Consider the following 11,915-nt stretch of genomic DNA (forward strand, 5'->3'; position numbering starts at 1 on the left):
GAAATCAAAAGTTAATGTGATTATTTCAGGGTCTGTTGATGTTTTCTTCTAAAAGCTGGTGAACAGGTTTTTTCAATACTATTGAAATTATTAGTGGAAATAAAAAGTCCTTTTCAAGGATATAATTTATTCTGGTTAAATTTTACAAACCAAACTGATTTGATTTCCATCACATGCTGTAGAAACTTTTCACAATGGCTTCCTTGGAAATACTCTAACTCCCACTCAGGTTAGAAGGAACTGAACGTGCTTATAAATTCTGAAAGGTGGTTGAGCAGTGCATATTTCTAGCAAATATGACTCCTTTCTGCTAAGGAAGTATAAGTGAACTTTTACAACATAAGATGGGTTCCCTTTTGCTTGATGTTTCAGCTGCTACGGAGGTTTCATTTTCATTTGATGTTGGAAATGGACCTGTAGAAATCGTCGTTAGATCTCCCAACCAGCTCAATGATGACCAGTGGCATAGGGTCAATGCTGAGAGGAATGTCAAACAGGCCAGCCTGCAGGTAGACCAGTTACCCCTGGAGGTCCGGAAAGCACCAACAGAAGGACACACGCGACTGGAGTTGTACAGCCAGCTCTATGTTGGTAAGATGCAGAGCAGGTAACCGGGCTTTGCTCTCACATGCTGAACATTCTTTGCGTTCTGTCTTGCCAGCAACAGTTAGTTTAATGTGGGAAGTTGCACTCCTGAAGCACTTGCATGACAGCACGGCGGGGAAGGGGGAGAGAAAAGACAAGCATGTCCATAATTACAGAAATAAGAAGATCAACTAAGAGAAAAATATTCTGTGCTGGCAACTTGTCATTTTTGTCTTTCTCCACCTGTAGCTCCTAGCTTAAAGTGCCTTTAGCAGACAGTAGTGCCAAACTCATTTTTTGCCAAGTGTCCCTTTCACACACATACACTGACCACAGAAGTAAAAAATTCTGCATAGGTCTTGCCAGGACTGCATGTGCCTGCAGTGCCCATCCTAGCCTTGGCAGCACTTTCAGCCTCTTTAGGTTTGATCATTGCCCGCGCTTTTGCATTCACCATTCTCGCTGCAGTCTTTTCCCTTTGGTCCCATGGGCTGTTTGCCTATTCAGTGTAGGAGAGCATTACACAGCGTTACACAAATGCACTCCCTGGAACCAAGTTAGTCCAGCTGCTTTCTGGAGCTGCTGGTCTCCACTACATTTTGGGCAGGCATTCCAGCAGCACTGGTATTTCTCTGACTGTTAGCCCCAGGGCTGTGAAGTGCAGACATGCCAAGTGCCATTAACTGGAATCAGAACTGCATAAAATGTTGAGCAAAGAAGTACTTTCCTACCTCTCTAGATATCTGTTAACAGGAGAAGAGGGAAGGGGAAAGGAAAAAAAGACATTATCTCTTTTTTTTTTCCCATGTTAGTTGGGGTTCAACAGCAGAAATGAATTAAAATTAAGTTGAAAGCCTTTACTGCCTTAATAAACAGCACAGTGTCACTGCAAACTGTGTATAATGTGTCACCAGATGTGCAGTCATTATTTACAAGCTCAGATTCTCCTTTACTGCTGACTATGATCCCCAAAAAAGGCAGTTTCAAAATAAGCTGAAATGTGACGTTTGTTTAAAAGAGGAAGCCTTAACCTTTTGAAAGAAATACCAAGTCTTTTACTGAAAACAGGAAGAGTTGGATTTTTTTCCAGCCTGAGTTCTTGGGGAATTGTTAATGATGATGATTTTTACTGGTAGTTTTGAATTAACTGTAACACCAGCAATGTTTTGAAATACTTAGTACTTTTATTGCCAAAAACTGAATGTCCAGATCTGCACAAGACTTTCTTTCTTTCTGAATCATCATATCCATTTCATATAACTTGGTGATTAGAGCACACACTTTGAAGAATCCTTATCCAGAGTCAGAGAATTGATTTGAGTTGGAGTGTCCCAAAAAACACCCTGAATATTGGGGCCTGGAAAGTAATACTGAACAAGAATTGTTTCAGTGCCTTCTGTTCCACTTTCTGTAGAATAAATATCTATTCCTTGGGCCAGTGAGAGAGCCTGAGGGATGGTGACTTCATGTCCTAGGGACTGGGACAGTCACCAGGAGGGGAAGGAAGGGAATTAAATGTATTAGGGGGGTTTTCATCACTGTAGTGTATATGAGTTTGCATAGAATGGAACCACACCAGTATGCCCTCTGCCCTGTGCACTTGTCAGAGGCTGAGCATTGCCTCCTCTTACTCCAAATCATCCAGTTACCAGCAGCTGATTTGAAGCAGCCCTCTCTTTGGTTTGTATTTAATTCTCTTTCCCACTCAGGTAAATATCAGCCTCTGTGCTCTGTGGTGATGAGCACTCAGATCTCCTCAGGGACTCTTCAGCACCTGTGGCACTGGAGTAATCAAAGAGATGAGAGGATGAGGAGAAAGGATGACAGCCACTCATTGTTATTTGCTTGCACTTTTTAGGGGGTTTTTGTTTCTAATCCAGTCCCAGATAAGACTTTCCTAGCTGAAATCATGTTTTTCAGCAAGTGTTTACCAGGGGGGAGAAAAGAACCTTTCTTATTGACTGCTAAGAAAAGCCATCTCAATCCAGATTTTCAAATTTAGCTCTTCAGTGTTAGATCCTTCACCCTATACTCAGGCAACTAAACAATATACCCGACGTTGCTTGGAAATTAACATCTACATTTCCTGTTGCAACTGCAAGTGGGGTTTTAAATCTTCTTTCCCATCGTGGCTTTGAAAAATGTAACACTGCGTAACATATTGTGGCGTTATTATTAGCATCCATCATCACTAATCATATGGAGAGTAAGGCTATACCTTAGCAACCGAGACAAGACCATTTATTCCACTGTAATCTCTAAAAATCTTGAAGTTGAAATAAAATGAAGTCTTACACTGGAGGGCTAGAATCTCTCGTGTCTAATCAGTTTAAAGCAGACACACCTACTATTTATGCTTACTTAAGGTAAGGTATCAAAAGGTTAGATTTCATTGTCATTAGCACAAGGCAATTCCTTGCCTTTACAAAGAAGTTACTTATTTTCAGCTGTTGTCACAAGCTTAACAGGATATTTCATGTAAAGCAACAACAATAAAATCTGTTCAGTGTTGTCTCACAGTTTTACATTCCCTCTCAGGTGCTGCAGGAGGCCAGCGAGGCTTCCTAGGTTGCATTCGTTCATTAAGGATGAATGGGGTGACGCTGGACCTGGAAGAGAGAGCGAAAGTCACACCAGGTGTGAAGCCTGGCTGCTCTGGCCATTGCACAAGCTATGGGATGTACTGCGCAAATGGCGGTAAATGTGTCGAGAAATACAATGGCTACTCCTGTGACTGCTCCAAAACTGCCTATGATGGACCGTTTTGCATTAAAGGTAAATGCTTTAGTGCAGGAGGCAGAGTATGGGAGAACTATCTGCCTGAGAAAAAACACAATACAATCAATGCTTCAGCTTTTATTAATTAAACAAATAAATCCTGTTTAATACTTCTTACAAACAAGTCAAGTTATACACCCAGGATTTAGACGTGATGACTTAAAACCACATCTCTCATTAGTACTAGTATATTTTATCTATTTAAATCAAATAACACAACAACAAAATGCATCAGGAATGCCTGTAGTCATAGCAGGTCTGGCAGACTGTATTCTGTAGTCTTGAGCTGTTGAACAATAAATTCCTACTAGTTCAATGTCATGGTGACTTCTTTAGAAAAAACATGGATTTAAACAAAAGCTACCTAGTCTCATTCAGAAACACATTTGGAGATAAATAGGTGTGAGCTTTGGGTTTAATATCCTATAAATTGGGAGGCCAGCATTTGGATTAAAAATTTTATCCATCCATAACCAGATCAAGTAGCTCAAACTGGGTTAGAGATTGAACTTGCTAGGGTAAGGGAAGATACAGAGCTCCCATATCTATGTCAGTCCTCTGGAAATGCCTATATGTTCTGAATTTTCAAAATCAATTATTGTAAGTGACCAATTTACTATGGACACACATGCCTGCATAAGAAAGATAGACAAGGACTGAGGGAAAGAGGGATATTACATCCAAGAAAAAAAAAGTGAGAATAAAGATGCTAATTTATTTCCATGTTTTTTCTTATTTTGACTAGAAATGATTGTGACAAAGTCAGTAGTAATGGGAATATAATTTTCCAAATATTTGCACAGTTTGCAGCCTTTGTGGCCATTCATTTGCTTCCCTTACATTTCTTAGGATATTCTCATCATATTCTTGAAATATTCTTCTCAACACCTCTAAAGGTTTTGTCACATATACCTGAGATGCTATCTCTCAGCAGCTCTCTTTCACTCTGCTTTTATTGGTACACAAAATCATCCAGTCTGTTGCTTTTCCTAATAATTTTTAAAGCTTTCTCAAAATGTACTAATCCAACAGTTTCAACTAAAAAATGTGAAGGCTCTTCTCATCAGTATCTGTGATGTTAAAGAAACCTCTAGCCTCATAAACTGCTCTTCTGCTTTTACGTTACCCACTGTACCTGGAATCCTGCAGGCAGGCTGGATCACCAGTCACCAAATTCCCTTCATGAAGCTGTCTTGGCAGTAGGGGAAAGCTTCTGCCCATTGACATTTTGCTTTCCAACTCCTCCTTAACTTCTCTTTTTTTTTTCTATGTCAAATTTTGAGGATTACATTGCAAATATCCATACCCTGCTCCCTTCCAGCCACACTTAGAGGAAACCAGGTTTATAACAGAAAGAGGCAGTCTTTTTACCTGGTGCTGGTGCTGGTGACTGTATTTTCTCCTCACGTGCTTCAGCCACCTCCGTTTGTATCCACACATATCCACCTTCATTTCATTTTATCACAACAGAACTTTGTCCATTGCTGATGTTGCTCACATATTGGAGCACCCTCTTCTAAAAGCTAAGGGATTGTTTTCATATCACCAGATATTCTGATGAATCTCTAGCATTCTTATTTTATACATTCCAATAAATATGACATATTTGTAGTGCAGCAGAAGTGAAGCAGCTGCTGCTCTAGGTAATGGCTTCCACTGTGCTTGCATGCAGGAATTTCATCAAGTTTCACTATGTAGGGTTTAGGGATTATTCCGTGTGGGGCCCAGACGATAGAACACCAATATGATGATTAAAGTCGTCCCTTTATTGAGCTTAGCCGATCATTTTTATACAATTCTCTAAGTTGTTTAGAAGCTTTGATTGGCTGCTGCATGCAAGCATTTGGTGTCCATGCGCACAAGCATAAGCGGTGATTGGTTACGTCGATACTGTCCACGCGCACAAGCATAAGACAAAGTTAGTTATACTCACTTTGTACACGCGCATAAACACAGGACATAATTGGCTGTGTTAATTAGAGCATGCAAGACTTGTCTTAGTCCAATTGGTCGAGATAAGCCCCTGAATTGACGTTGTTTGTGCCAAATTCCCTTTATCGTGGAATATGCACCTGTGTTTTTCTAATAGGGATCTTTCTTTTTCTGTCTTCTTGTTTATCCTGTTCAAGGCCTTCTAAAGGTGCCTGGAATGCTCTTGCGACCCTGAGCTACTTTTAGGCCCAATAACTAAATTCCATATAATTGAACCCTACACACTATGCTGTGTTGCTTCAAAGACAAATTATAAAACATGTCTATCACATTCAGGACTGTACATACAGTAACTCCTGAGAATATGAGTACAGTGATTTCAGTTAATTTAGCAAATGGTTTGTTGTGAGTTTAAGAATGATAATGCATATTTAGTATTTCTGTTCGCTAGTGCAGTTATGTTAGAGGAAAGCCATTCAGGCTGGAACTGGGTCAGTCTCTTACAGATCGTATGTGCTGACTCAAGAAAAAAAAAAGAATTGCTGCCATGCTATATTCAGTGAATTTCCAAAACTCATCACACCGGCTTTTATTTGTGTTTTTCTGGTTTTTTTATGGATAGATAAACCCCAAACCTCTGCCAAAACTAGCTCTAAGTTAAAGTGTTTTATTTTTCCTGGATGTGGAGTTAACAGAATAAAAAATACCATTAGGGGAATAATTGAGCACCTAGCACAGACAAACCCTGGTTTTGGCTGGTCTGTAAGCACTGTCATAGCAACAGCAGTAATATTATGCTATATTACGCCATTGTCCTTATCAGCCTCCCATTCCAGCCAAAGGCCCAGAGCCCTGACAGTGATACTTTGGGCACGCAGTGAAACTTGCTGTAAGCTACTGCTGCTGGGCAGCACTGAGTCATGCAAAGGTACTCACGCTAGCATGAGTACCACACGGTGTTGTGCCATTTAAACATGACATCAGATCTCTGCTTTAAATACCAAAATGATTCCAGGCTAAAAATCTCTCTCTAAATCCTTAAGACCTTAGGTACAAAATGCAAATTACCAATTTTCTATTTGTTAGTGCTGAAAACTGATGTACTCATCTAGAATATCCCCAAGTATGATATAGTGTGTGTGACTTCATGGGGATAAAGTTAGAGGATAAATTAAACACAAAATAGGCTAGGTTTGGGGCATCCTGTGATCAAAATAATTGTAAAACCTCTGTAACAAACAGTGCTGATAATGAGGTCTTTAAAACAGTTCATTTTCAGCCCATTAAGTTTTACATTGTAAATTTAACTTGAATTAAGACTTTTAAATCAAGTAAAGCACTAGAATATCTTGTGCATGTTGTCAAACTCCCTAGACTTGTGAAAGAAGGGGTTCCTACATTTTCTTTCTAATAGCAGCTCCTGGAATCTTGTACCATGTCCTCTTGGTCCATGAGACAAGACTGGGTATATGTTCTAGGTACAAAGGGCAAACATACAGTACTAATGACAGCAAAAAAAATACTGGCAAAACAGCTGGGTATATTTTAGCTAAAAAACTATTTTAAAAATTTATTAAAATTACACATTTGTTGGAAAATAGCAGGGAGACTTTCCCTGCTTTCCCTGTAAAATAAAAATGTTACCTCAATTATATTTTAGTTGATTTGGATGAAAACATCGCAACTCTGGTATTTCAGTGATTCATTAACACTTTGACACTTTTCCCTCTCTAAAAGCACTGAAATGTCTGTGAACATGTTTTTAAAGACTATATTCTCTGTTTTCAACCAATTCCATTCTTTATAGCAAGGACATAATTGAATACTGCTCTGTTACTTGTGATTTTCTAACCTGCACCACAGTGTGCAGCTGGATGCCGTGATGTTGGGTGAGTCTAATATGAGGCAAGCAAGAATACTTTCTTTTGTTACCTTCACTGGGAATTCACATCAGCTGCCAAGAAATAACAAGGTTAGTGCTCTGCACGATAAACTAGGACTAGGTTTCGTTATTTTACTCCTGTAAGTAAATCTTCCAGGCCAAGTAGCTCTGTTGTTTTGATAATCAATGGTGCCTGACTTTTTAAGTCATCACATTCAAACCAGTATGAGATATTACCAGAAAAATATGCTATTCAGCAGGAGTGAAAGGTGGCATAATGTAATACCTTCCAATATACCACAGTATTCTCTTCCTGTTGATTTTAATTTGCCCCAGGAAGCTTTTCTTATCCAAAAATTTTATTTCAATATTCAAGCCACTTCCCCATGGTAAACTTTTTGGGGTTAGTTATGTACTGAAACTGCTAGCAGAAGAAGTGATAGGAAAAATCAAACTAAAAAAACATCGTTACTGTAAGGAAATCGCCATAATCATTCATAAGTAATAAACGCATCTCACAATAAAAACAGTCCTGGTGTACTGTGGATTCTTTTGCTGATGAAATCCATCCTTAGAGCCACTGACTGATGACTGACAAGAAATTGCATTGTCTCCAGCCTTATTAGCAGCAGATCATTATGTGATTGATGTGGTAGCGGCCTGGAAATTAGACTGGTTTTTTTACAAGGACAAAAAAAGTGCAAAAATGCAGTCTGACATCTATTTTAACTTTATTTTTGTTTTGTATTTGGGGCATATGCAATTGTCTGTCTTCTCTTTTCATTGCTCAGAGAAATTGTTCTGAGGAATAGCTGCAGTGTTTCTGCAGTCCTACAGATTGCTTTCTGACCTTTCCCTGTCCTTTGCTTAAGCATAAATTCTCTTTTTTTTAACTCCCACAGCTGTCCTAGCATCATAAAAGCATTTCTGAGAAAACAATTAATTTTCATTCCTTTAAAAAACAAACTCTTCCCTTCCTTTAAACAAAAAGAGCAAAGGTCAAATGCTGGAATGGCTATGCAGAGCGTGTGGCATCACTGTGATGTGGGGGATCCCCCAGGGAGAAAACATTCCTCCTTTGGGTATTGAAGTGCTGTGGATCAACAGTAGGAGAAGAAATTGCCCACCACCAAGAGAGTGTGGCCAAAAAAAAATTAAATAGCTGATGCTGTGACTCATGTGCCTTCAGGTGTGCTGGAAGGGTAAATTCAAAGCTTCCAATTTCTATGCACTTACTCAATTTGCATCAAGAAACACCAAGGAGATGAGGACAGTGTATACACTTTTCTCTTTCTTTCAAGTAAAGCTCAGATTCACAGTGTGAATTATTGCAATCCTTATGCCAGTGCCCAAACTGAACTCCTTCAGGTTTGGGTTTATATCTGCATGAACCCTGAAAGCCCTTACAGTAGTATTGTCATGGTCAGATTTCCTTCCTTTCTTGCTCCCTTCTCTTCCTTGAAGAGAAAAAATCAGCTTTTTACTAGGCTGAATGGATGCAAAAAAGACATATGAGATCTGATGCTATGGCACATGGGTGAAGCAGCTCTGTACCCTTCCACAGATGCTTAGACTGACACTTGACCACCTCCAAATTCTGCCCTGGTTATACCCATTCAATTCCCTTTACTTTGCTGGTTGAAAATACATTTCATTGCTTTGCTGTAAGTAATGGGGTTGTGATTGTTCAAGTGGTTTAAGTTAACCAACTTTAAGTTTTCATTGTTCATAACCCCAGAACCTGGAAAATCAAGGCAACAATACCCTCCCACCCCAAAAAAAATTCTGCTATACACAACATGATAGTGATCTGTTAGCCGAAACTTGTATCAGAAATTTTCCTTGGGTTGGGAATGATAGGCTTCCAGTCTGGTAAGTCTGAATGTTGCAGTCAGGTTTTTCTACCTGTAGATCCAACTTCAGGACTTGGGTGTTAGCCTCTATTGAGTAAATAGACATACTCACAAAAAATATATATACTCTGTAAAGCTATTCCATTCTGCTGCCCTGTCAATACAGCCTTACTAAACATGCACAGTTGTGCTCTAGTGCTTTGCAAATTGCACTTCACTTAAGTTGCAAGAATTCTTTTATTGGAAAAAAAATGTTTTTTTCTTTTCAAAGCAGAACAAACCTTCCCCATACTACTTACATATCTCAAAGAGATAGCAACCTGATTATAAATTGAACTTGCCAACCCACTTACCATCCATAATAAACTACTTATAAAATGCAAGGATTTCTTGTTCTGTATACAGAAAGCAAATAAAAGGGTAATAAGTTAAGAAATACTAAGATCTGGCTCAGAAAATGTAATAAACTTTCAATTTCTTTGTCAGCTAACTATACTAGGCCTGCTCTGGTGTCATTGCTCACTGAATGCAGATGTTTTAGGAAAGATGAATGGAGCAGCTTCAGCACATTGCCGGCTGCTGCATGTCTATGCAAAGGCAACTGAAAGCTTTGAGGTTCTTGCACTAGACATCAGTGTGCAATATTTATACACCTGCTTGCTATTGGAGTAGTATTGGCACCTCAAAAGGTGCTAAGGTATTTATCCTTACAATAGCTCTGTGATGTGAGAAGATGTTTTTATTGTGGTAATGCAGAAAGTGAACGAGATAATGAGAAAAGCAGGGAACTGCTCACTTTTAGCATGGGTACCTGTGGTACAGGGAGGAATTGAAGGCAGATCTCACCTATCAAAGTTGTCACTCTGAATACTGTGCAATCATCAAATGACAGTCTAATATTTCTCAAAAGGCTCTTGCAAAGCTGCAAGTTTTTCTCTGAGGTTACCTAAAGAGCACCTCCAGAGACTCCCTGGCAGGAAATTATGAAACCTGGTCTGTTGTATATTTGACGTTACATTTTTCTTCATCCATCCTGTTTTATTTGGTGGGTTTTTTTTAACCGTTATGCATATTTCCATTGGAAAGGGAGCTGGCTTTTCATTTAGATTCAACACAGAATACACAGCATGGGTTGCCATTCCATTATTCTGAGTCTGCTGTCCTAGACATCACTTCAAACAGCAGTAGCTATAGAAAGATTTATAGTAATTTCACATCAGTGCAGAATGAAGCACAGCTATGATTTTCCTGACAATTTTAGGCTTTCCTTGACATGTGCACTTCTGTCCAGATATAGCAAGGCAGAATAAAAGGCACCTGCTTCACAGGGCTATTGCAAAAGAAGGTTCAGAGCTCTGCCTTGCTTAGGTATGCCAAACTGCTTCCCAGCAGAATCTACCTGTTGGCATTGACTAGTGAGGCTTGAAGGTGTAGTGAATGAGGTGGCTTATACCCCATCTTCTGTGGCACTCATCCTGTTCTACTAAAGGTAGCATGAAACTTTGCATGGATTTATGATCAGGGCCCATAGTTTCACTGGTGCACATTATTTTACATATCCCCCAATTCTGATGGTCATTTGTTCAAAAAAGCTTTTTTTATACTGAGTAACGCTATATTCATATAGAAGAAGCAAATCCTCGGTAGGTTGTATTCTATTAATGCCAACAAGCAATTGCTGTATTTTGCTATTTTAGTCTACACGCAGAAAATTCAAACGTGCATCACAAATTATTACAGTAATGGCAGCCAGAATATGAGACTTGAGGATGTAGGACAAAACCTTTAAATCCTCACTTTTTGGTTTCACAAACTAAATACTATGAGCCTGAAGGTAGAAAAAAATGTTGAGTGAGCTAACCTGAGCTAACCAGATAAATGATAAGCATTACCATCTTCAGAGCATTCAAAGTAAGTTGTCTTCCAGATCAACAGCTGTGAGATTCTGACCCTTTACTGATGTCCTATGGCCAGGATGCATCTCAGCAAACATTCTTAATCTTTGTGACCACAGCCTGTAAGTAGCTGCAATTTCTGGTGCTCTCTAGCACATTTTTAGCCACAAGGCAGACAAGCAAGATCTACTTAATCTATATTTAATATTCATAACTATATGAGAAATCAAAAAGGAAGGAAAGTTATGCACCAGGAAAGAGTTTTTGTTCAACTGCCTAAATTGCCCTAACAATTTTTGTACATGCATCAGGTGTCAGAATGCCTCCAGTGACTGTCCTCGCTTAGGATTTTGAAAATTCTGCTTTTCACATCCAGAACTCTATGCAGGGAAGACATAGCATTGAGCACTGGCAAGAGTAATTTTTTTAATTTACCAAATCTGAGCAGGGCCAAGGATACATTTAAGGCCTCTAGAAGGGACATGCTTACAGCTCTAAGGTGGCATTTCAGTCAGCTTTGTGAAACAAAGAGGCAAGAATCTTTCTCTGCTGCATTTTTCATGTGTCATAGCCAGGTTTCATAGTTGTCAAGGTTTTGTCTCCAGCTTCTCTGAGGCAGGGATTTTACCCTGTTACTGCCCATTAATAAGATATTTTGAAGGCCCAGCCTCAAAAAAGCCAGAGTTATACCAGAGAAGTAACCAGCATTGCTTTTCCTTGGTCCCCAGATGAAAGGTGACACAAACTAGGTCTTGAGTTTACTTCAATAAATGTGAAATGGCTATTGTGAGACAGTGATAGCTGTCCTACTGCAGAAGGTAGATTCCACCTCTTGCAGTGCCACTCTTGAAAAGCTCCTGTGTTGAAATTGTTGGGTTGGTTGGTTGGTTTTGTTGGGGCTTGGGGTTGGTTTGTTGGCGGTTTGTTGTTTGCTTTGTTGGGGGGTTTGGTTTGGGGGGGGGGGGGGGCGGGGGGGGGCCACCACTCTTG

At 39.5% G+C, this 11,915-nt stretch overlaps 1 protein-coding gene across 1 annotated transcript in view; it reads left to right on the plus strand.

Moving 5' to 3' along the window:
• CNTNAP2 (contactin associated protein-like 2) overlaps positions 1–11,915 on the plus strand; it is a 1,206,765-nt gene that overhangs the window by 1,110,049 nt on the left and 84,801 nt on the right. Inside the window, exons 17-18 of the mRNA XM_010581816.1 lie at positions 373–591; positions 3,124–3,360. Of these exons, the coding sequence (XP_010580118.1) occupies positions 373–591; positions 3,124–3,360 (456 nt within the window). The remainder of the gene's footprint in view (positions 1–372; positions 592–3,123; positions 3,361–11,915) is intronic.

This window comes from Haliaeetus leucocephalus, unplaced genomic scaffold (assembly GCF_000737465.1).
Source record: "Haliaeetus leucocephalus isolate CR32 unplaced genomic scaffold, Haliaeetus_leucocephalus-4.0 Scaffold808, whole genome shotgun sequence".
Taxonomy (NCBI): Eukaryota; Metazoa; Chordata; class Aves; order Accipitriformes; family Accipitridae; genus Haliaeetus; species Haliaeetus leucocephalus.